Source organism: Spea bombifrons, chromosome 1 (genome assembly GCF_027358695.1).
Source record: "Spea bombifrons isolate aSpeBom1 chromosome 1, aSpeBom1.2.pri, whole genome shotgun sequence".
Taxonomy (NCBI): Eukaryota; Metazoa; Chordata; class Amphibia; order Anura; family Pelobatidae; genus Spea; species Spea bombifrons.
The window spans coordinates 44,499,780-44,522,097 of NC_071087.1; the positions used below are offsets into that span (position 1 = coordinate 44,499,780).

The following is a 22,318-nucleotide window of genomic DNA, read 5'->3' on the forward strand; positions in this document are numbered from 1 at the left end:
CACACAAACATTCATGCTAACACACAAACCCAGACACTCACACTAACACAGAAAGCATACTAACACACTCATCCAGACACTAACACACAGCCAGATACTCACATTAACAAGCACACGCTAACATACCTAGACACACACACATTTACATACCCAGACACACCAAGCACATGCACATAGACATCATGTAAGGACAATGGGTGCTGGATCAGGTAGGAGTCTCTATGTAAGGGCAGGTTTGGATTCAGAGCATGGCCATAGGTGTTCTGAGAACTAACAGGAAATAAACTTGTGGTGACAAGCTCAGTACAGGCAGGAAACTGGAAGCCCACTGGCAAGGCAAGAGGTAGGAGCACAGCTGGAAGCCCTCTGGCAGGGTACATGGCTTTGGAGCCAACTGGCACGGCACAGGGCTTGGAAGCCTCTGGCAGGACACACGGCTTGGGAGCCCTCAGGCAGGTGAAGCCTCAGCCTGTCCATAATGCACAGCTGCTGCACTACCACTTACAGTATCTCTTTCTCAGTGGGAGCAGATGCGCCCATGGTCAGACCTAGGGCGGTGAACCTCAAAACTATATCACTGATGATGGATTACCTAGTTAAGATGTACATTTGGGAATGTGACTGATTCACACATTAGGGCTCAATAGAAGAATTCTACAGGTACACTGTATTCTTGCATCAGCTGGTCCCCAATTAATAAACAAGGTATTGTTAAAGTATCACTTCTCGCCAGGTAGTGATCTTATTTTTACCAGAAACACACAAACAAGACAACTCTTTGTACATTTAACACTTTATTTCATTAAATCAGCCATTGTACACATTGCAGCTATGTATTTGTTAGTGTTGATTTATTTTGCCATTTTAACTAAGACATGCCCTTGTAGATATATTAGTGTTATCACCATGGGAACAAGATGCTGAATCATTAACTTAAATGTCACTTCTCACAGTAGTACATTTCTTCGATAACAGCAGAGAGAGAAAGTAAATTCATACCCCCCAAAAAGTGATTAACAATTCATGTTCTCACACAGACATCTGCACTGCAAGTAGCACAATAGAAATTTGTGTTGCCTTCTTCCAGACATATGGAAATATATTCCATGGCTGCCTTCACTACATTAGGTCAAATGTGAAATTGCCCATATTAACCGCATGAGTGCCAGTGTGCAGTAACACACTCACCGCTTGGTTTTGAAAATAATTTAGCAATGACTCTGCACAATAGCATCATTTTACTTCAGTAATCAAGATTTATTTTTTAGGTACTTGCAGTTTTTTTTCAGACTTTTCCATAACCGACAATCGTAGCACTGAGTATGTTGTTTTCCTAAACCTCTAGGACAAAAGGCCTAATTTGTTTTCTTTTTTTTTTTGTTTTTACTTTATTTATAAATTAGCAATTGTAGGTCATTAATGCAACATTTTGTTCTTTGTATTTTTTTTTTACTGTTTTCCAATCTATACTTACATTAAATAAATGGGTTTAAAATGTATAGTGCTTATATTTATATATATATATTTATATTTGTACGTTAAAAGGCTACAGAATTCAAACCGCACACACACGTAAAATAAGGTACATAAGACAAAAAATATTTCCTTTTTTTTTTATAATCCCTTCTTTAAAAAAAAAAGTGCATAAATGCTAGAATTGTTTCCAGAGGATTAGTTTAGATGTAAAAACATAAAAAAAAGTGAGCGATACCTGCATTGTGTCTTTAGCTTTTGGGGGGAAAAAATACACAAGTATGTAGGAGACATTTGTAAAATCTGCTTGCTCAGTGCTAAGAGGGTTTACAAATTCCACACATGAGTACACAAGCTTAGTTTAACTGTGTTTTAATGCCACATGCATGTGCCAGAGGAAATCCTGAAAACGAGGTGATCTTTTTTTTTTATTTTATTTTTTAAGGTTTACTAGGGAATAAATCTCCCGCTTCATCGTTTATTTACACTGCTGCGGCCAGCATAGATTTGTAGTAGTAATAAGACGAAGTGGTCTGCTAAAGCATTGATGGTCTGCTGCTGTCACTGTAGAGTTATCTGATGCCAAGACCCTTATTACTTGTCCAGTCCATAAAATATCTAAATATATATGTAGATGTTTTGTGATAAGCAGCTAGCAGACTAGTTACCTAGGTTTTGTCTACTGTATATTGTTTTAGGTAATCACAAAGCAGATATTTTAAAATCATCAAGAAGACTCTTAGTAATCACCAGAGCTTTCTGATGTAGAATTGTATCCTTGACGCCTTGAAGGCTGGAAGTCACGGAAGATTCTCTCTTATTAGTTTTCATAAAGCGAAGCTTAGTTACCATTCGCAGTTTCTAAACTTACAAACCCAAGTACCTTTGCTAGGTACAGGAACAATGCGTGATCTGCCGGATTTTTAAGGTTGCCTTTTGTAGACACCATGAAGAGGCCTGTGGATGAAGATGGTATTATAGAGAAATGGGGTCATTTGGATTAGGGTCCAAGTAAAACCAAACTAAACAGTGGATATAATGGATATACCATCCAACAATGGATGCTGTCTTTGGTCACAAATCTGCATTAATGAACAAGCTACACCAAACTGATAATTTTTAGTATTAGTGTTTGAATCTGCATCACCAAGTGCGTGTTCATTGCCCTTCTGAGTGGAGAATTTAACTTCAGCATACTGGCTATGGATATGTGTTGTAGATAACATAGTAGCCACTCATTTGGCCTCTTTCTCCCAGTCCTCTCTACAGAAGCGGTTGAGAAGTTGCTGTAAGTCACTCTGAAGGTCATCCTTGTTTAGGACTTCAGGAACATCTTCCAGCTGCTCAACAAAAACATGTTTCCCATGCTGGTCCTTCACCACAGTCCTCTTCTGTGTGCTGGTTTTATTCATCATTGTTCTAAGGGAAACCAAAAAGATGGTGACCGGTTACTTTGCAGCCATACTAAAGAAAATAGATTTTTAACCCCTTAAGGACCAGGCTGTGTTTTACCTTTTGTACCATTGGGACCGAGGCTGTTTTAACACTTTTGCGGTGTTCGTGTTTAGATGTAATTTTCTCTTCACTCATTTAGTGAACCCACACAAATTATATGTTGTTTTTTTCAGGACAAGGAGGGCTTTCTTCAGATACCATTGTTTTAATCATATTATCTAATTTCCCATAAAAAAAATAATAAAATATGATGAAAAATGTAAAAAAAAACACATTTTCTGACTTTTACCCCAAAAATCTTTTACTCATCCAAAAAAGCTAATGAAAAAACCTACTAAATATATTCTACTATTTGTCCTGAGTTTAGAAATACCCAATGTTTTTATGTTTTTTTGCTTTTTTCTGCACGTTATGGAGCATTAAGTACAGGTAGCGTTTTGCTATTTCAAAACCATTTTTTCCAAATCTGGTAATTCCTCCCCCATGTGCCATTTCGGGTATCTTTGAAGTCGGCCAATGCAATTTACCCCATCAAGTCATATATCTTTGAAAACTAGACACCCCAAGGTATTTCAAATGCTAGTATTTTAACCCTTTCAATGCATGAGATTCTACCACCAGCCTTTGCCACACTTTGTGTTAGTATTTTTTTGGTATTTTTTTTTACACAAATTGTACTTTGGGTATACATTTATAGCTCCAGGTATATGTCACTATCAAACAACACCCTAATATGTGTTCAACAACATCTCTCGAGTACAGTGATACCACCCATGCATGGGTTTGACTGCTGTTTGGGGATAAAAGGCCACATTTGGGAAGTGCGCTTTTTTTCCCCTATTTTGGTCAGTCTGTGCCTATGCCCTATCTTTGAGCCTGGCCACTACAATTTACCTCATAAAACCATATATTTTTAAAAACTAGACACCCCAAGGTACTTAAAATGGTAGTATTTAACCCTTTCCATGCATCAGATTCTACCACCAGCCTTTGCCACACTTTGTGGTAGTATTTTTTTTTGTATTTTTTTCACACAAATTGTACTTTGGGTATAAATTTATAGCTCCAGGTATACGTCACTATCAAACAACACCCTAATATGTGTTCAGGAACATCTCCCGAGTTCAGTCATACCCCACATGTATGGGTTTGTCTGGTGTTTGAGGTTAAAATGCCACATTTTGGAAGTGCGCTCTTTTTTTCCCCCATTTCGGTCAGTCTGTGCCTATGCCCTATCTTTGAGCCCGGCCACTCCAATTTACCCCATCAAACCATTCATTTTTTTAAAGTAGACACCCCTTGGGTATTTGAAATGCTTTTTATTTAAATTTTTCCACGTCAGGATTTTTGGGAAGATACAGCGCTAATTTTAGCACTTGCTCATAATAATAAACTTTATTTTTTTATTTTATTTATTTTACTCTTTTTGGACTTTTTTTTTACATTTTGCTGGAACTGGATAGTTCCTCTAAAGCATAATAATTTTTAAATGTTACCATGTTTTTTTTAAGCTTTTTCTTTTTTTCCTTTTTTTTTTAATTTTTTTATTTATTTTTTTAATATTTTACTAATCACATAGTGATTAGAAAGCTGGGCTCCATTGACTTGTATGGTTGAATGCAGTACCTGTATTCAACCTGCAAGTGGAGCCAGAGTTCTCTAGAGGGTCTGGAGACCGTCTAGCCAACTTTTGAACCTTTATTATTTTTTTTCCCGGGCCGCCGCCATCTTGCGGATGGTGAAGACTGCGTGCAGCTGCGGCTGTGACCGCTCTCCGGAGCGGTCACAGTCCATCAAGAGGTCAGTGTTTGGTGTCGCTGGATGCCTCCTGATCGAGGCATTCCAGCGACACCATTGAAGTTTAGGAGGTGATCGTTGATCGCCTCCTAAACGCTTTTAAAACGGGCGTCCGCCGCCATACAATGTATGGCGGCTGTTGACGCCCCGGGGAGGGGCCAGACATGGCCCATCATGCCGATCTCGGTGTTGCTGAATGCCTCGATATCGAGGCATTACAGCAACACCGTTTAAGCTTAGAAAGTGATCGTTGATCACTTTCTAAGCTTGTTTAAGTCTGATGACGTGTCAGGTACGTCATAGGTCGTTAAGTGACCGTTTTGCATGACGTTCCTGACCCGGCAATGGACGTTAAGGGGTTAAAAGGCACACTAACATATTGAAATCAACAGCCTTCTCATCATGCCAGTTTGTTTGTGTTCCATGCAGTATCATCATCTCCTGCCATCTGAAAATCAGTTTGACTTCAGGAACGTGAAGCAAGAACAAAACCTGTATCCCGCAGATTGGTTGGCTAAGACTTCATTGGCATTCTGTGTGATACCTAATAAGGCATCTTTACAACAGTTCATTTTAGAATTTGACATTTCCATTTGCTAGAGGGTGACAAGCCATCTGTCCAAAACATGTCACTTCTTGTATTTGACATCCCTGCATCCTAAGGCACATTCGTTTGAATATTTAGAGCATGCTTTATGAATAAAATCAAAGTTATGAATGAAGGTTATTAGTAATAAGTATGGTACTCCGGTGTTATAGATGAAAAACTATGTTTTTTTATTTTGTGTGCATTCAGCAGGTATGATGCCATGATCCTTTATGATGTATCTTTACAGGACCTCTACCTTGTGATTAAGAACATCATCCCTCAGCATGTACCCGACCCAACTCTTTCTGATTTTGTTAGCTTGTTTTTGCTGACTTAATCTCAGATAAGAGGAAGAATGCATGTACTATGTGCATCACGTTTTCCTAATCAAAATATTTAAGTCAAATTCAGGAACATACCTGGGTATCTTTCTTTTATTCTGTACTGTCCTCAATTATCCTCACTTAACAACACTAATGAGACACTTTTGTTTAGAACTTCCTATGAGGTATTCAATACGTTTAACTAGTTATAAAGTTACATAGGTCTGTGTTTGGCCATGGTTTAAGGCTTTAGATATTAACAGAACATATGATCTCTTATTACGTGGATCTGGTCCTGGTTTGACCAACATGTAAATTTCCGCGCCTATTTCTGAGCTTTTCTTCAGTTGACACCCCTTGCGCCTGTTTCCATTGGGAGGCACATATACACATGGACATATTATATTAGGTATGCAAAATTACTGATGTAATAATAAAAGTCATAATAATACCATTAATACACATTCATTAAAACATTACAAATTGCAAATTGATGAATCCGGGATAATTCTGGAATCTGGGATAATTCCTATTCATATAATATCATCTCGGGGGTAGTAGAAGCATTATTAAACACTCATCTACAGACACCAGACGGCTTGTGTTTCCCTCAGAAATCTCATGGTGCTGCCACAACCACAAGGGATTCTGGGTAGGTGCATGCAAATAAGGTCAACAATAATCACCTTTTGCCTCTATATCCACTTTATACATGGAACTCTTTAAACCAGACCTGGGCAAAGCACGGCCCGCGGGCCACATCCGGCCCGCTGAATAGCTCGGACCGGCCCGCAAAGAGTGTCCTGGTGACTCACCAATGAGTCCGGTGTTCCCCCCCCCGCCCCGGTCACTTACCTTAAACTCCTGTGTTGGAAGCGTTTGTCTCGGGTGCCGGCGCTTTACGCTGGGCGCCGGCATATGACGTCAGACGCCGGCGATCAGCAGTGAAGCGCCGGCACCCGAGACAAACGCCTCACGCTTCCAACACAGGAGTTTAAGGTAAGTGACCGGGGCGGGGGGGGGAGATCCTGAGAAGGGGGGGTTAGGGAGTTAGAGGGGAGATACTGAGAAGGGGGGGTTAGGGAGTTAGAGGGGAGATACTGAGAAGGGGGGTTAGGGAGGGAGGTCTTACTGTGTGTGTGTGTCTTACTGTGTTTGTGTGTGTGTGTCTTACTGTGTGTGTGTGTATCTTACTGTGTCTGTGTGTGTCTCACTGTGTCTGTGTGTGTCTTACTGTGTCTGTGTGTGTCTTACTGTGTCTGTGTGTGTCTCACTGTGTCTGTGTGTGTCTTACTGTGTCTGTGTGTGTCTCACTGTGTCTGTGTGTGTCTTACTGTGTCTGTGTGTGTCTCACTGTGTCTGTGTGTATCTTACTGTGTCTGTGTGTGTCTCACTGTGTCTGTGTGTGTCTTACTGTGTCTGTGTGTGTCTTACTGTGTCTGTGTGTGTCTCACTGTGTCTGTGTGTGTCTTACTGTGTCTGTGTGTGTCTTACTGTGTCTGTGTGTGTCTCACTGTGTCTGTGTGTGTCTTACTGTGTCTGTGTGTGTCTTACTGTGTCTGTGTGTGTCTTACTGCGTGTGTCTTACTGTGTTCATAGCTTATTCAGTTATTGTAATAAATATTTTAGCCCATTTTTTAGCTCAAAATATTTTTTCCTTTTTTTTCTCCTCTAAAATCTAGGTGCGTCTTATCAGCAGGTGCGTCTTATAGAGCGAAAAATACGGTATGCACTCCGAAGCCTTGTTCATTTTGTTCACTTCTGTGCTGTGCTAATAGTTATTCAGGCCTTACTTATTCAAGCACCTCTACCAATGACGTAGGCTTGAATAACTTTATTAAACAGCACATAAGTTAACAAAATGGACAAGGCTTCGGAGTTTGTAGTTTGTAGAGGTCTGGCCCTCTAAAACCATTCCAATTTCTCATGTGGCCCCATGGGAAAATTAATTGCCCACCCCTGCTTTAAACTAATTGCCCGCTGTACAAGACAACCTTCTTAAGTGGAAGGGTTTTCCATCACCTTTACCCACATAATTTATGTAATGTATATAATCTTCTCAAATGCAATAAAGAAGAGGGTACCCTGTTACTATACTCAGTTAACTAATTGGGTGATGGCTAAACTTTTGTGTTTACAATGTGGTATTATAGCGGGTGTTCCTGATAGCGCCCATCATACTGGGTTTTAAAATGGATATCGAGCAGGGTTTCCTCTCACCTGTTTGTTTTCTGTAGAATCTTTGAACACATTGTGCAGTGTGATGATTGTGCTGTCACAAATGGACAGCATGTCATATGGTGTTTAAATTTTTCTCCAAAAAATGTCCATGACCATATCACATTATTAACCCATCCAGACCAATAATACAATGAACTCTTCTATAAAAAATGTATACCTGGAAAGCCTGTTTCTCTGTCCCTTTTCTGGGCGTGTAGTGGCCACCCCCACTCCCTGCTTCCCCTCCTACTTAAGGTCGTATGGAGTTAGGGGCACCCATGCGTGGCTAGCCCTGCCTCTGAATATGACTAGCTCCACCACCTCATCAAGTCATGCCTTCAGAAGTGCTTCACGTAGCCTACCCTGGGAAGTTCCAAAGTATGGAGATGAGGCAGCTTTTCAAATTGCACCATTTGACACCATGTTTGTGCACCATTTGACGCCATGTTTGTGCACCATTTGACGCCATGTTTGTGTACCATTTTGCCTTTATTCCCAAACTGCTTAAGTGATGTATATTCCAGGACCAAACCATATTAACAGCAAGCTTATAATACCTCTCAAAAGCCTTTCTTTTAATCTGGGTGCATTGTTCTTTTATGCAACTTTTAAGAACATTGGCAGCAAGAAACATTTAACGTCAGACTTTAATGACTGTAGCTCTGCCATCCCTTACATTAGAACACTAAACTTGAGGCCATGCATCATCACGCTGTCATGCAGTGATAGATTAGTTGTTAATTTTACCCATACCTTGGAGGTGCTATTAAAATACCATTATGTTATATGCTGTTGTCATTAGATATATTGCATTAGCTGCTTTATAGCTGACTGTAGCTTGGAAGATTTTTTTATTGCATTTTTAACCCACTCATTACTCATGGCTACATTTAATGCTAAGTAATATTAGTTCATTCTCGTTATTTTAAACGTGTGCCATGCCAACCCAAACCTTTTTAGCACTGATCCATCCTCCTTGACAATCTGTTTTTCCACTAAATTGGGCAGGTGAACTCTTACATCACCACCTGCATAACTTAAAGCCTAAAACAAAACATGGAAATTACTAAAAATAAAAGCAAAGTATTGATTAAACAGTCCATGACGGCAATTCTATAACTCACTATGATATTAGTGAGCTCATAGCCACCAGGAGAATCATAGACACCAACTTTCTCAGATTTGGCAATACTGTATTGTTTCTTTTCTTTTCTTCTCTTTTTTTTTTTTTTTTTTTTTTTAAGCAGACAGACCATTTTCGTTAAGCACTGTGTATATTGTTTTGAGAATACGAAGCCTTGGCAGTGCCTTTTACCTCTTTAAATGAACATCTGCAAATAATTTTTTGTTGCCGGAGACTTTTTATTACTACTCACATCAATAATTTAGCTCTGATTATGCAAATGGAGACAGATTTCTGCTCTGCAACATTGATGAAAAGTAAATTACAAATTTATTCTCCATCACAAATCTTTAAGACCGGTACATGCCATAATTATATACCATGCACTGATTAAACATCCACATGGGGATTGTGGGTAATGGTGGAGTTTAACTGAAGTAGCTCAATCTGCTGGCTTTTATGGTTTATGGGCCAAGAAAGCTCACGGGGCATCCCGTGGCTAAAGCAACAGAAGATGGAGTCTTTAGTAGAAGGTGATGCCTTTTACTAAACCAACATGGGGGAGAGATGTACAAGAGTCACATTAGCTTTAGGGACCTCAGAGGTTTATTCTTCAAACCAAAACATCCTCAAGGTCACAAAGGCCAATGTCATTTTTCTCTATTTTGGTCCAATAAAATGTATCACCATTGACTAAAGGCTTCTAACTGCAAACATAGATGAAGATTCCTAAGCTACAGTATGTTAGAGAGGGAATGCGAGAATACGATGAGCATGTCTCAGCCATGATATAGATAGCCACATGGCCTGTAAGCCAACATCATAAATGGGAAGGAACTAAACTTCTCTCAGAAACTTTATAACATAGCTTACACCTGGAGCAACTAAGCCCTACTTTAATGTTAAATGGATACTGGAATCCATTTTACATGGACCTTGTGTATTCTATTTCATGCAAACAGGTGCAAGTGTTATTGTAGAAAAATTGACTCTAAAATGCTTTATACTATAATATAGGTCTGAAGTGTTCTTTTAATGGCAACTGCTACATATGGTATGAGTAAGGACCTTGTTTCATAAAACCACAAATATTGAGGGTTGAAACTGCACCTTGGAGGACCTGTCCGTGTGTATTTTTTCCTTCTTCTGTTACTTGGGAAGTGTTTGCGAATATAATTAGGGGACTTGAATTTTATATATGGCAATGAATGAACTGCATTTTATTAAAGCCACCCACAGCAGACAAAAACCTTTAGTCTCAGTCTGTTACTATTTAAGATTTGTGGTTGGTTTTAAAGACGTAACAGCTCTGTCTGTTGACTCACCCCATTCACAATATTGGCATTCAGTGAGTGTTCCAGTCTGTGGGATATTTACATACATCCATATGTTTACAAGAAGTGCATCCCCCAGATGCTCCGACTGATTAATTAACAGATTGTACAAGAGGCTTTGCTCATCTCTTCCGAGGACTTCAATCCTCTGCTGTTTTTTCATTTACAGGATTAATTTGGAGGCACCAGACTTATTATATAAATAACTGTACTTCTGGGACTGTAGAAACTCATAACTGAATCCAGCAATAAAGCAGACAGCGTGTCATCTGGGGCAATAACTTTACTAAGCAGCGTCTCCAAGATATACAGGATGATAACCTTTTTCCTCCATTCATTTTTTTTCTTGAGAATGTATTTTAACGTCTAATTATGTGACACAAGCAGGTTATATGGCTATGTTGACAAAGCGATAGAAGAAAAACTAGATGATATTTATAAAGTTTAAAGAATTCAAGGAAAAAGGACTGGTTAATATTTTAACTAGGAGAATTAGTTGTCTTACTTTATTAACTGATTCTAATAAACAAATTCTTCCTGTTGATGTATGTAAGGGAAACAAATTACAAATATTCTATATCTAGGTACCAACCCTTTACCTGTTCAAAGTCATCTTTGGCCGATGGTAGATCGGATGCTAAACTAGGGTCTCCAAGGTATTTTTCAGTTCTTTCTCCGTGAACCACAGTGGTCTTCACGACCTTGCTGACCTTTCGGCCTTCCACAGGTTCAGCTTGGAATTCTGATGACAATACTCTGGGCTCGGAGAAAGCAATCTGGTGACACAATTTAATGTTTGATCTTAGCCTGTTCTGGGTGCCGTATACATGGCTGTAAACTGGGTATTGTTGAGCATCGGCAAGTAAGAATAAGCAATGCACACAAAATAATATGAGAGATACCAATAACCCGCTGACTTGCATCATCGAAAAATATGTATTTTGCCCCCCCCTTAAAGGTAGAGCTAAAGGAGTTGTGTACATAGATCTGAATGTTATGTCTTTGGACTGCAAATGATCTTATTTATTGACACACTCAATTAAAATGTAAAACACCAAAAGTTGAGAAACATATGAAAAATCAACATGCCGGTTATTTATGTTTTAAAAATCATGGCACTTTTTTAGGTGTAACACCCTCTGCCAAAGTACTAGGTAAGCATCATTTCATTCTAATTCTAGTTTTGACAGAAAGTACAGACTTTCAGGTGTTTGAAGATACATTAGAATTTTTCAGTTGTATAAAGGAAAATATAGTCACTATTTTCCTCATACTGCCTGCATGTTTTGAACAGAGATGACCAATTTTCTACCCCATTGCTGGTAGTCATCTTTTTTTTTTTTAAAAGTAACCTGTTACCAGCATTTTCGTAATTTTCGTAGAGTGTCGCTACATGTATACCATCCACCACTGAGATCCGTTTGGAAAACTATTTGTTTTACCTAAATTGCTATTTCTCATCAGAAGGTCAGGAGAAACTCAAACTCATGGAATTATCCTGCAGAAATTGGGAGAAAAGTATGTACGTGTATCTCTTTTTTCTCCCAGTACTAATTGGACATTACTGTAGAAAATATAGAGTGATTTCATATTTCCTCTTCTTACCACTAACAGGGTACACAAACCACCTTACCTCAGACTGCTCACTGTCACTCTTCAGTATGGTACGTTTTAAAACTTTAGAAACTGTGTCCCCCTCTTCTACTGTCACAGGCTCCTGGGGACCCCCGTGTACCACAACTTCTTCTTTTTCGGTGCCATCGGGTAAAACAAATCTTCTGATAATTTTCCGTGTGACCTGCACAAGATGCAAACAATGATTTTAAATATAATGCTCTTGGCGGTAATCATTGTATTCTGTTGCCTGCTAGGTATTCCTGAGCATCAAAAGCTGATTGCATCCTGTAACATTATGGATAAGATTTATACAAACCTTCTATAATCATATTACCTGCGGGAAATACTACAGGAACAAATGCTTACACTACATGACAGAAGGCAACGTAAGTATTCGCTCCTGTAGTATTTCCCAGAAATAATAACATACTATAGACTAGGACTTTCTATAAATATTATCCATAACTAATACATATTGAAATACGTTTCATTCACAATTACTTTTACTGGATTTGTTTCAGTAAGACCTATATTATAGACATTATAGATATTTTTACCACTGTGTGAGTGTAGTACTAACTGTGGTGGACTGCTTCTATTCATAGTATACCTTCTTGACCACAATATGACCATGTTCATCTGTGTACTGCTCCTCCGTCACCGTTTCTGGGAGAATGTCAGGCATATTGTCTGCCTACAGGAAAGAGGAAGGAACCGTGTTACCAAACTCTTAATCACGGTTAATTCAAGTGTTTAAAACTAGAAAGTGTGGTTAAACTGAAATTAAAAATAGAGGATTTACAAAAAAAAACTGGCAAAACTCTAAAAAACAGTTTTGCAAAGAAAAGTGCTAAGTGCATGCAGTGAGACCACAGACAAAAGTGCAGCAGAAGACTCGGCGTTCCTACAAGCAGCTGAATAGAATTTCAGTCTGGTCTTCTAACTGACACTTTGAGAGTGGTAAAAAAACGATCTACATTTCTCTACTAATACTGACATTGGGTTTTCGGTACTCACAATTAAAGTGGACATGCATTAGTTAGGGGAACATGCAGGCAGCCATGTTGCTTGGTAAGTATTTGGTGCTGGTGACTCTCTGCAAGTCTTGCCAGGACATAGCAGCCACTGGCGCAGCGACGTGCAAGAGTTAAACACTCTGTACCTGAATAATCACACGGCGGCGAACGACCCTGGTAGTTACCATCTCGTCCTCATCTGAGTTGGTCTCTAGCTCACCTAGCTCCTCTGCTAGCTCCTGGTGGAAGTATGGAAGCAGGGCTCTATTTACGATACTATATCTTTGGCTACCTTTCATTCTATGTATATTTTATCAATTGAAAGTTGAAAATAATTTCCCATCACATAATAAGTATCACCTTATATGGCTAACAGAATAAATGATCCCTTGCATAGAATTTATAAGGCAAGCGCTGTGGCGCCAATTCCAGTTGACTGGAGCTTTGTAATTATTGCTCTGATGTTGGATTTTCAACGCTTTTGCTTTTTTTTATAGTGAAGCTCAACAATCTTTTGCCACACTTTACAGCTATATTCCTTGGTCTTACCCATTGTGGTTAATGAAACGGGAACTTGGCCAAATATTTATACCCCCGTGAAACACAAAGTCATGGTTGAACAATTTCCTGTTCCAAGTCAGCCAGGTCTACTACAAAATGTACTTCAAATATATTTTTCTCACAGTATTTCATAGGGGTACCAATAATTGTGCCACACACGTGTAGTTCACTTTTTTATAAACCTGTCTTGTGTTTGCAGTTGTTTGATATCCATGAAGGCAGTATTTTCGTGTATATTTAAAGAAAATATCAAAGAGTTAAACAATAAATACACATTTTTACAGCCTCCTTCGCTCTTGTTTACCAATGGTGCCAATATTATTGTTATTAGAGTAAGAGGAACTTTAAATCGTTGTTACCTTTTTATTGGATTTTTTTATAAACTGTAAAATAAAATGTGCTTTGGATAGGACCAGCTAGTGGGGATGTTCTCACCAGATATGTTTGGGCTGGTTTATTACTGAGCCATGTAGCTGGATTTGCCCCCCAAGCTGCATGCTACCAGCCCTCTCTGCGTTACACTGTTTTTCTTGGTCACAGTATATTGTAAGCCATTCATTAATTGTCAATTAGAGTAACACAGCAAGACAAAGGTATGCTTACTGGTAGAGTGATCACTCTATGTATCAAGGCAGATCTCAAAAGATCAACTTGCACATCCGTGTTGTATTACCAATGCAAGTTGGGATGGGTTGTCAGTGTAGTAAATGTACCTTTTAAAACCATATTTAACCAGGCAAAACTGGAGCAGTTCTGATTTGCCTAGCAATCAGCTGAAGCACACAGCTCTATGTTGATCTCAGTGTATTAACTCTAATTTCAGTCACTTTCCCTGCATGACCTGCATTAATGTGGGGATGTTTTCCCATTCAACGCATAACTCACTGCTTAGTGAGTGAACCCCATACTGAAATTTTGGTTTGGGGCAGTCAGCAACGTAGGACTTTCCATTCGCTCCATGCTACATGGTGTTACAGACACCTAGTGGCTGAACGCTCAATACCAAATACTATTTTACAGAAGAATGGGCAGGGTGATAGATGCTAGCTGGTAAATGTTTTAACAACACTAGTTAATGCCTGTCTTTCAACAAAACCAAAACAATCACTATGAATACATTTTATCTGCACAACATATCATACAACCCCAAGTGTGTGCATATAATTCTTCCAATTCTTTCCCAACAAAATCAGGATATTGGATTACTGGTCTACTAATTAATTTTCTTAAGGATGACCAGAAAAAATATCTACGCTTAAAAACGTGTAAAAGGGTACACGTTATGCTTAAAATGCATTGTACTTAAAGTAATGCCTCCGATATTTTGATTCTTCCATTTGTGTCTAAGGACTGATAGCATTAAATCCTGGAATAACTGGCCTCTGTTAGGTTTCTGCATTGGCTTTGTTATTTATATGTGCGTATATGTAACGCCAATAGACTCTGCTGTGTTTTATAGTCCGTTACAAAGACACAGTGACAGATATAAGCAGTGATGGATGGTAGGGTCCAGGTCTTTACCTTTATAGTCAAGCCAGATATCATTTAATTAAATATTGTTAGCCTTGTGGGTACATGGTGGGATACCTCAACTGACCTAATCTGGATGATTGTAAAGTAAAATACACGCAGCATATTAAAAGGTGTAGATTATAGACCCTGACAGCCCCACTAAAGAATAATGCATACTTTATTAATACTTCAATATGCACACTTTAAAAATAAAGCACTTACCTTGGGGGGAAAACTGCAGCTTAAGTGCTGCAGCTCCCCTCTTCCCTTCCTGATGCCCTTCTTTGCTTGAAGGAAATCTTTCTGCACATATGCACAGGGGTCTCAAAAGAACCCTCGCCCACCGCACCTGGAGCTGACTTGGGGTAAGTACTTCATGTGCAAAAATATTTGTTTGCCCCAATGCATCTCCTGCACAGAAAGTTGTTGGGGCGAGCAAAGGGCCAAATGCATATACAAGGGGGACAACACAGAAATTGAAAGGGACCTTAGCTATAATTCACATTAAAGTACATATGATGGCTAGAATGTCCCTTTTAGTCTTTTTTTCTTTCATACTTGTCATCTTGAGATGTAAATGTTTTGTTAAAGTAATAAGCCAGCTCATGCTCCAGGGGATAAAGCTGGCAATGTATCAACAAAATTACTTTTTTTCTTTAAGCAGAACAAATGCTAAGAAAATGATATATTGCACTGATAAAAGTGTGACCAAGATTTATTGGACACGACCCTTTATAATTACAATGTACCAGTTTAAAGCTTGAAAGTGATCTAGGAATATTTCATGCCTTAGGATCTGGATAGAAGAACCTGTATTATATTCTAAATGTAAAATGTTCTCTTGTTCTACAATCAGTCATAGACTGAAGAAGGTATACGCAGCTGAAAGTTCTAAAACAGCTAATGAATTACAATTCCCGTGATCATCTATCAAGACTTATAACAATATTTTTTCACCTGCCTACCTTTTCAAATGATTCTAAAGATGCATATTCAGAGCAGTGTTCCATTCTTTCTTGCTGCTCATCCGATGACTCAACTATGAAGAGGTCACTTCCAGCTGCTTCATGGTCTTCCTGTTCAGATGATTCCTCTGGTTCTTGCACGATTGGGGAACTACTGTGCTGCTCAGACACTGGGGTTTGGAGGCACCGTCTGTCATACTCTTCATGGGTCTCATTTGGAGACTGGATGATTTCCTTACAAGACATGTAATCTTGAGCTGAGTCTGATGAGGGGATTTTGTCTGCCTCTGGAGACGTGACACTTAAATAAAGAATAACATATGGATGAACTGTATTGAAATACTGTCCAGTATACCTATTTATGAAGTACCTCCAGAAGTGTATCCCTCAAAAGGCAATATATCTGAGGAAGAAACCTCTCTAGTCTTAAAAGTCTATGGCAGGTTTGGAGCTAATAGGCATCCTACTAGTCGTTTTTTTGTGCTACAACGGCTAAACTCACTCACCAAAAAACCCAAATGAATGGGGTGTATTGCAAAAAATACAACTGATGATCTTCCCGCTCTCTCCCCATGGATCTGAAATCAGCTATCTTGCACTGTTAATATGACCCCACTGAAGGGTGCTGGGTTGGGCTGTTAGATATTCTTTGCCTTGAATATCTAAACCTTTCCAGTGACCAAACATGGGCCGTCAGGGGACAAGTTCCCTTAAAGTATGTAAATAGTAGTAGTATTTATTATGGTCCATTAAACTTAGGACTTTCATAGGTTAATTTCTGCTATGATGCACCTCACTCTTCTTTGTATGGTTTCCCAAATTTTTTTTATTTGCTTATTGTGCATGTCAGATTATTCTTTGTCTCTGCGTTCACTAGTATGTGCCAGCTACCCATGTTTGAGTGAGTGGATATTAATAAAGGACACCGAAGTACATGTATGGTTAAAAGACTACATATCCCATTAATAGCCCCATGCAGTAGAACACTATGACAAGTGTAGCTGCTTTTCCAGCAAATAACCCTTACAAATATTGTTGCTGCTCAGAAGATAGTGCCCTTGATAGTTGTTGAGGCTCCCTTGAGATTTCTGCTTCCACTTTCTCTTTCTGTAGCTGTCGGAGGGTTTCTGCAACAGACTTGTCATCTTCAACCCTGGTAGAGCTTTCATGGAAGGATGAGTAGCTGATTGAAACGTCCTCCTCAGATACCAGGGGAGGGTGCTCAGCTGTCTCTCTTTCAAGAGAATCTGACTGATCAACTGTCACCTTCTTTTGGGGGCTCGAGAACTCATCCTGTAGTGCTGAAAAATCTGAAAATACAAACAAAACAGAGTGCTTTATTTTCTTTGTGTTTAGTTTGATGTTTCACTGTCATGTTTACTTGAGTAGGCCCCAGGCTATTGCTCGTCAGAGAGGTAGAGTGTACAAAAGTTCACGTGTCGACAGTGGACAATACTGGGGTTAATTCTGTAACTTAAATCAATATGTACACCTTTTAAGCAGTTCGTGTGTCGTATCATTTGCAAAAATCACCTGATTAAGTGACTGTTATAGTGATACAAGCATGTTCCGGAATAAGAATAAAGTTGTTTGTCAAACATATTAACAGTAGTGATGGCCGTAAGCATACTATGGTAGCTGATCAAAATTAAAGTTTTCTTGTGCTTAGGAAGCTTATTAAAAAGGGTTTGACAAATTGTGGAAGAAAGATGTTGGTGAAGAATATTTATGTTCTTTGTTTTTGCAATTAGTCATTAGTAAAATGTATGCTGCTGACACTTCCAAAAGCCCAGATAATCTTTCAACAGCTCAGTACTATGACTTACCTTCACTGTGGTCCAGATTAATTGTCTGCTCCATGTCTGCATACATGTGGTTGCCATGTGCTAGCAAGGTCTCTGTAATGCCCGTTTCCATGAGATGAACTATATCCATGCGGTTAATCTTAGTGAGGTACTGGTTCAAACTGGTTTCTGGTTATAAAACCACAAAAAATGTCTATTACCCAAAAGAGTATAATCATTTATATTTAAAATAAATCTACAACTTGATATAGTACCAGTGTATTTGTTTTATATGATTAGACCTCACAATATAGTATTTATGCAGGGGAGTACCTAAAGTATTTGACACATGGGGGAATCCTATGTTTGACACCCCCGCCCCTCATTGTAAAATGTGAAAACACACACAGTCTCACTCACTCTTTCACTCACTCTTACTCACACTCACCCTCAATGTCTCCCTACCGTCTCCACTGACCGCTTCCATGTTCCCATCTCTTTTTCTTCTGCCTCTTCGTCTTCTGTCTTCTTTCTTCCTCCGCTTCTCCCCAGTATCAGCTCCGTTTACCAAGCCTCACGGACAGCTTCCGCAAAAATGGTAGCGCCTCCGCTCAAACCCTCTTCCCCGATTGGAGGAACGTGGTCAACTGAGCTGATACCGGGGACAAGCGGACTAAGAAAGAAGACAGAATGCAGAAGAGACAAGAGAAAAAGCAGAGCTGTGCTAAAGGAGACAGGAACACAGAAGCGGAGAAGGTAGGGATACATTGAGAGGGAATTTCTGGGAGACTTGGGACCTCTGTGTGTCAGTGTTGCACCCCCTGATGAGTGGGACCGCAAAGTACACCACTGAGACTTACACCTAACAGTGTAAATGAATTGGGCAGCACTCAACTTTAAAGTGGATTTATTAGCAGAATGATAGGGTACAGTTTGATTGTGTTAAAGTTCTGATTTGTAAATAGAACCAGTAACATTTAGATAAAATGTCTGGATCATGTTGTGCTTAAGTGTCTTGTGTTAATAGTTTTATGATTTTATCCAGATATATTTGCCCTCTATCTAGGCTGCGGTGTTGTGCATGTCTATATGTAAAGTATTCAGGATCATGCCTGTTTGTGAGTACACTAGGTAACCGAATACACAGTGATCTGTTTACAATGCAAACTGAATAAGGGGCGGCAAACCCCATATATACTAATGTCCTTTTTTTAGTTTAGCAGAATACAGGTACCAAAATCTCACTATTAGATTTTAGCAGGCTTGTTCGTAGTTTTTATACAATGAGCCTAGTCTCAAACTAATATGTATGTCATAAGCAGGTCTGGCTTTACCCCATAAATACTGCTAGGTACAAATACCATCATGTAAACAAGTCAAATGATATATGGTAGATCACACCTGTTGCACTTCTTCCATCCCTCTCAAGCCAATATTTCAGCAATGCATGACTCTGGTCCTGTAATGAGTTTGGATTTTCAACACGTATTTGGTGTATTTGTTCTTCAGTGAAATCCAGCTCCCTTGCCAGCTCTGTAAAGAGAATTCGTCATACTAAACTATCACAATAGCATACATGAAAAAAAAAATAAATATAAGGTTTCACTGGTTGTAGGAACAGAAGTAGCCTTATAGGATTTGTACTATCACCACATCGCAAGCCTGTTGGCTAGAGCTTTCGTGGAGAATCATGGAAACAAATGTGTGTAATAATAAAAGCATGGCCTTATAATGACAAGCACTGGACAACATATTTTATAATATAATTTAGCCTCGCTATAGTCCTGCAAAGCTACTCAATTGAAACACGTGTGCTGTGTCATGACCTATGGTCCTAGACTGATATGGTGACCTAGTTGTCTATTGAACAAACTGAGTTTAACCATGAATTGTACAGCGATAACTCAGCACACCCCCAAACACCTAATTTATTGAACTGATCTCAGAGACTGCCAGTGGTCCTTAAAGGTTTACCTCTCCCATGCCAGTGCACAAGAAGAAACCTGGGATTCAAAGCCAGATTAGGGAGCTTTGGGCCCTGGAGCAATTATACAGGATGGGCCCCTTCTCCGGATTTCATGCCTCACTATGCTACACGCCTGGAAATGACATCGCTTCTCGTGCGCAGTGTCAGTGATGGAGAATGATTGCGTTGTGTGTCCCAATCGTTTGCTGCTTTGTGGGACAGATGAGAGGTATGGACCAGTCAGCATATTGGGGCCCTGAAGCAATTACTGCAGAGCCCCTCAGAGCCGGGTCCCTGGAGCAATTGCTCCATGTGCGGTGTCGTTAATCCATCCCTGCTAGGGTTAAACCCGATGATCACCATAATACACTTATCTGGGTTTGTGCTCCCCGTCAGTGGCTAGTTTTATAATTGAACCCAGCAGCACATGTACATGGAGTTTAGCCTCAGAAACAGAACAGGTATAACTGAGTCACAGTAAAAAGCATGATCTCAGGATGTTGGCAAAACACATGACAAAAGCATGATATTTTTCCATATTGAATGTTGTAGCGGTGTGAATAATGGGTTACCTGTCCAGCTGAAGCCAAGGTGATCAGCAATATGTGCAAGCCGCTGTTCTGTTCTCTCTTGATCTTGAAGATCTAAATATAGTTTAAGAAAATACTGTAATTTCACAAATTAAGAAAAAATATATAGACGACTAAATAGACTTCCTTGGTATCAATCCGAAGGTACTTTTTCTTTAAACGGAATAAATCACCAAACCAATGATTGATATAAGAAATCATACATACCTACCTAATAATCAGAGGTATGTTACAGTTACCTGTCCACTAGGGCTTATCTCTGTGGCTGTCATCCTCTCCATTGAGCCCTGGAATATGACAGCATCACACAAGCCTCCCTAGGCCTAGCATCATTTGCTTAGGCCAGGGTACTCCATTACTAATGAAACCTTTATATCTATGAGTCATTTTGTAAAACATGGAGATCCATCAATTATAACATTGTTAGTATTGCTATGGTCAATAGTAAACACAATATCTTAAACTGAATTTGCTAGAGGCACAGGCCTAAGGAAATAGAAACTATACATACATATGAAAGACAGGGTGGCACGGATGTCAACCTACAACTTAAACATGCAACATTTTCATGACAAATTCCCTTTGAGGTAATTTTTACAGTAGGTGTAATGGTACCATAAATACTAAATTTTACATTGCTCACTTTTATTTGACTACAAGAAAAAAGTACACTATGTGCTACCACTTTAGTCAAGGAGTGAAGTAACAGAGTAAAAAAGATTATGGGAGGCCTGCAGAAAGTGATCTCGCCTTGTTTGAAGACCATGCACTTATACCGTGTGTACGGAGCATTGTCCAAAGCTGACTTATGGGTATTGTTGAATGATTATGGAACAGAAATATAATTGATTTCTCATCCTAAAGATTCCATTAATGCATAAAACGTGACGATCACTGAGATGTATTTGTGTTACATGAAAAACACCTTTATAGCATGTGATTCAAATAAGGGCTCTTTATTTGCATGAACTACTAAAGTTTCACAATGCATCATGCTTTCCCCAGGAGCTTATTTCCCTTAAGTAAACAAGGATTCTGTGACACGTCTCTGCCTTTATAAATTGATATACATACAAGGTGATGCTAGAGTGCGAAAAATATATGAGGTGAGGAAATCATTCATATTAACAGTTCAGCTTATACATTAAAAATGCACTAGCAGGGGGTCTTTGAATTAAGATCTTATGTGCGACCATATAAAAGGGCTGTTTTTATTTTAACAAGATAGACATTTAAATGTTATCTAGGATTGATGACAAGTTTTGGTTTTCCACTGCTAATAACAACAGGGTTAAATGCTTCTATCTTTGGAATGATTTACATGTGTTGGAAGGAAAACACAAAATGTATGTGATTTACCAAGACACAATTAGCATAGAACCACTTCTCATTGGGTCACCAGCGGGATCTCAATGTGAGCGGACTTGTCTATGTGCACACATGTGAACACGTGCTTTTACTTAGCCAAGGTTTGTACTTAAGGCACAGCATGGTCTTTGGAATCAAATTTTCACCCTAAATCCTACTAAAATTCTTAGACATATAGCATTTATTTTGTCATCCTTTTTTAACCTTAGTGTCACCCAATAGTGTCACCCAATAAGTCCTATTGCAGTATGGGTCACTAAGTGACGTAAATGGATTACTGTCGGTACTTCCATACAGCGTGATATAAAACAAGTCACAAAAATGCTGGAATGTATATGATTAGTAATGTTAATTCCAGTGTGTTCCTTGCAGGGAAATGAGTAGAGCAGACATTTGTGTTATATAAAATGGCAAATGTTTTGCAGAATAATTTGTCAATGTAATCAATTATAGGAACTATCCTGTCTACAGACCTCCCTATTTAATGAGCCATTTCATAAACTGCTATTGTTAATGCTTTACAAAGCACTCACAATATCCAATCTTGAGATTTTTCTACAAACAATAACTGCACATGGGACATAGACAACAAACACAGACACCCACAGACACAACCAAAATCACA

At 39.1% G+C, this 22,318-nt stretch overlaps 1 protein-coding gene across 32 annotated transcripts in view; it reads right to left on the reverse strand.

The window, feature by feature from the left end:
* Positions 1 to 777: 777 nt before the first annotated feature.
* Positions 778 to 22,318, reverse strand: part of ANK2 (ankyrin 2) — a 210,166-nt gene continuing 188,625 nt past the window's right edge. For 27 of the 32 annotated variants that reach the window (XM_053461465.1, XM_053461487.1, XM_053461481.1 and 24 more), the window contains 11 exons: positions 20,308 to 20,379; positions 19,171 to 19,302; positions 17,812 to 17,958; positions 17,013 to 17,295; positions 15,986 to 16,286; positions 13,094 to 13,186; positions 12,542 to 12,625; positions 11,948 to 12,112; positions 10,914 to 11,090; positions 8,810 to 8,901; positions 778 to 2,892 (listed from right to left, as the gene is read on the reverse strand). In XM_053461465.1, coding sequence (XP_053317440.1) covers positions 2,709 to 2,892; positions 8,810 to 8,901; positions 10,914 to 11,090; positions 11,948 to 12,112; positions 12,542 to 12,625; positions 13,094 to 13,186; positions 15,986 to 16,286; positions 17,013 to 17,295; positions 17,812 to 17,958; positions 19,171 to 19,302; positions 20,308 to 20,379 — 1,730 coding nt within the window. In that variant the 3' untranslated portion in view covers positions 778 to 2,708. The remainder of the gene's footprint in view (positions 2,893 to 8,809; positions 8,902 to 10,913; positions 11,091 to 11,947; positions 12,113 to 12,541; positions 12,626 to 13,093; positions 13,187 to 15,985; positions 16,287 to 17,012; positions 17,296 to 17,811; positions 17,959 to 19,170; positions 19,303 to 20,307; positions 20,380 to 22,318) is intronic. The other 5 variants (XM_053461480.1, XM_053461479.1, XM_053461463.1 and 2 more) reach the window with 3 other exon arrangements.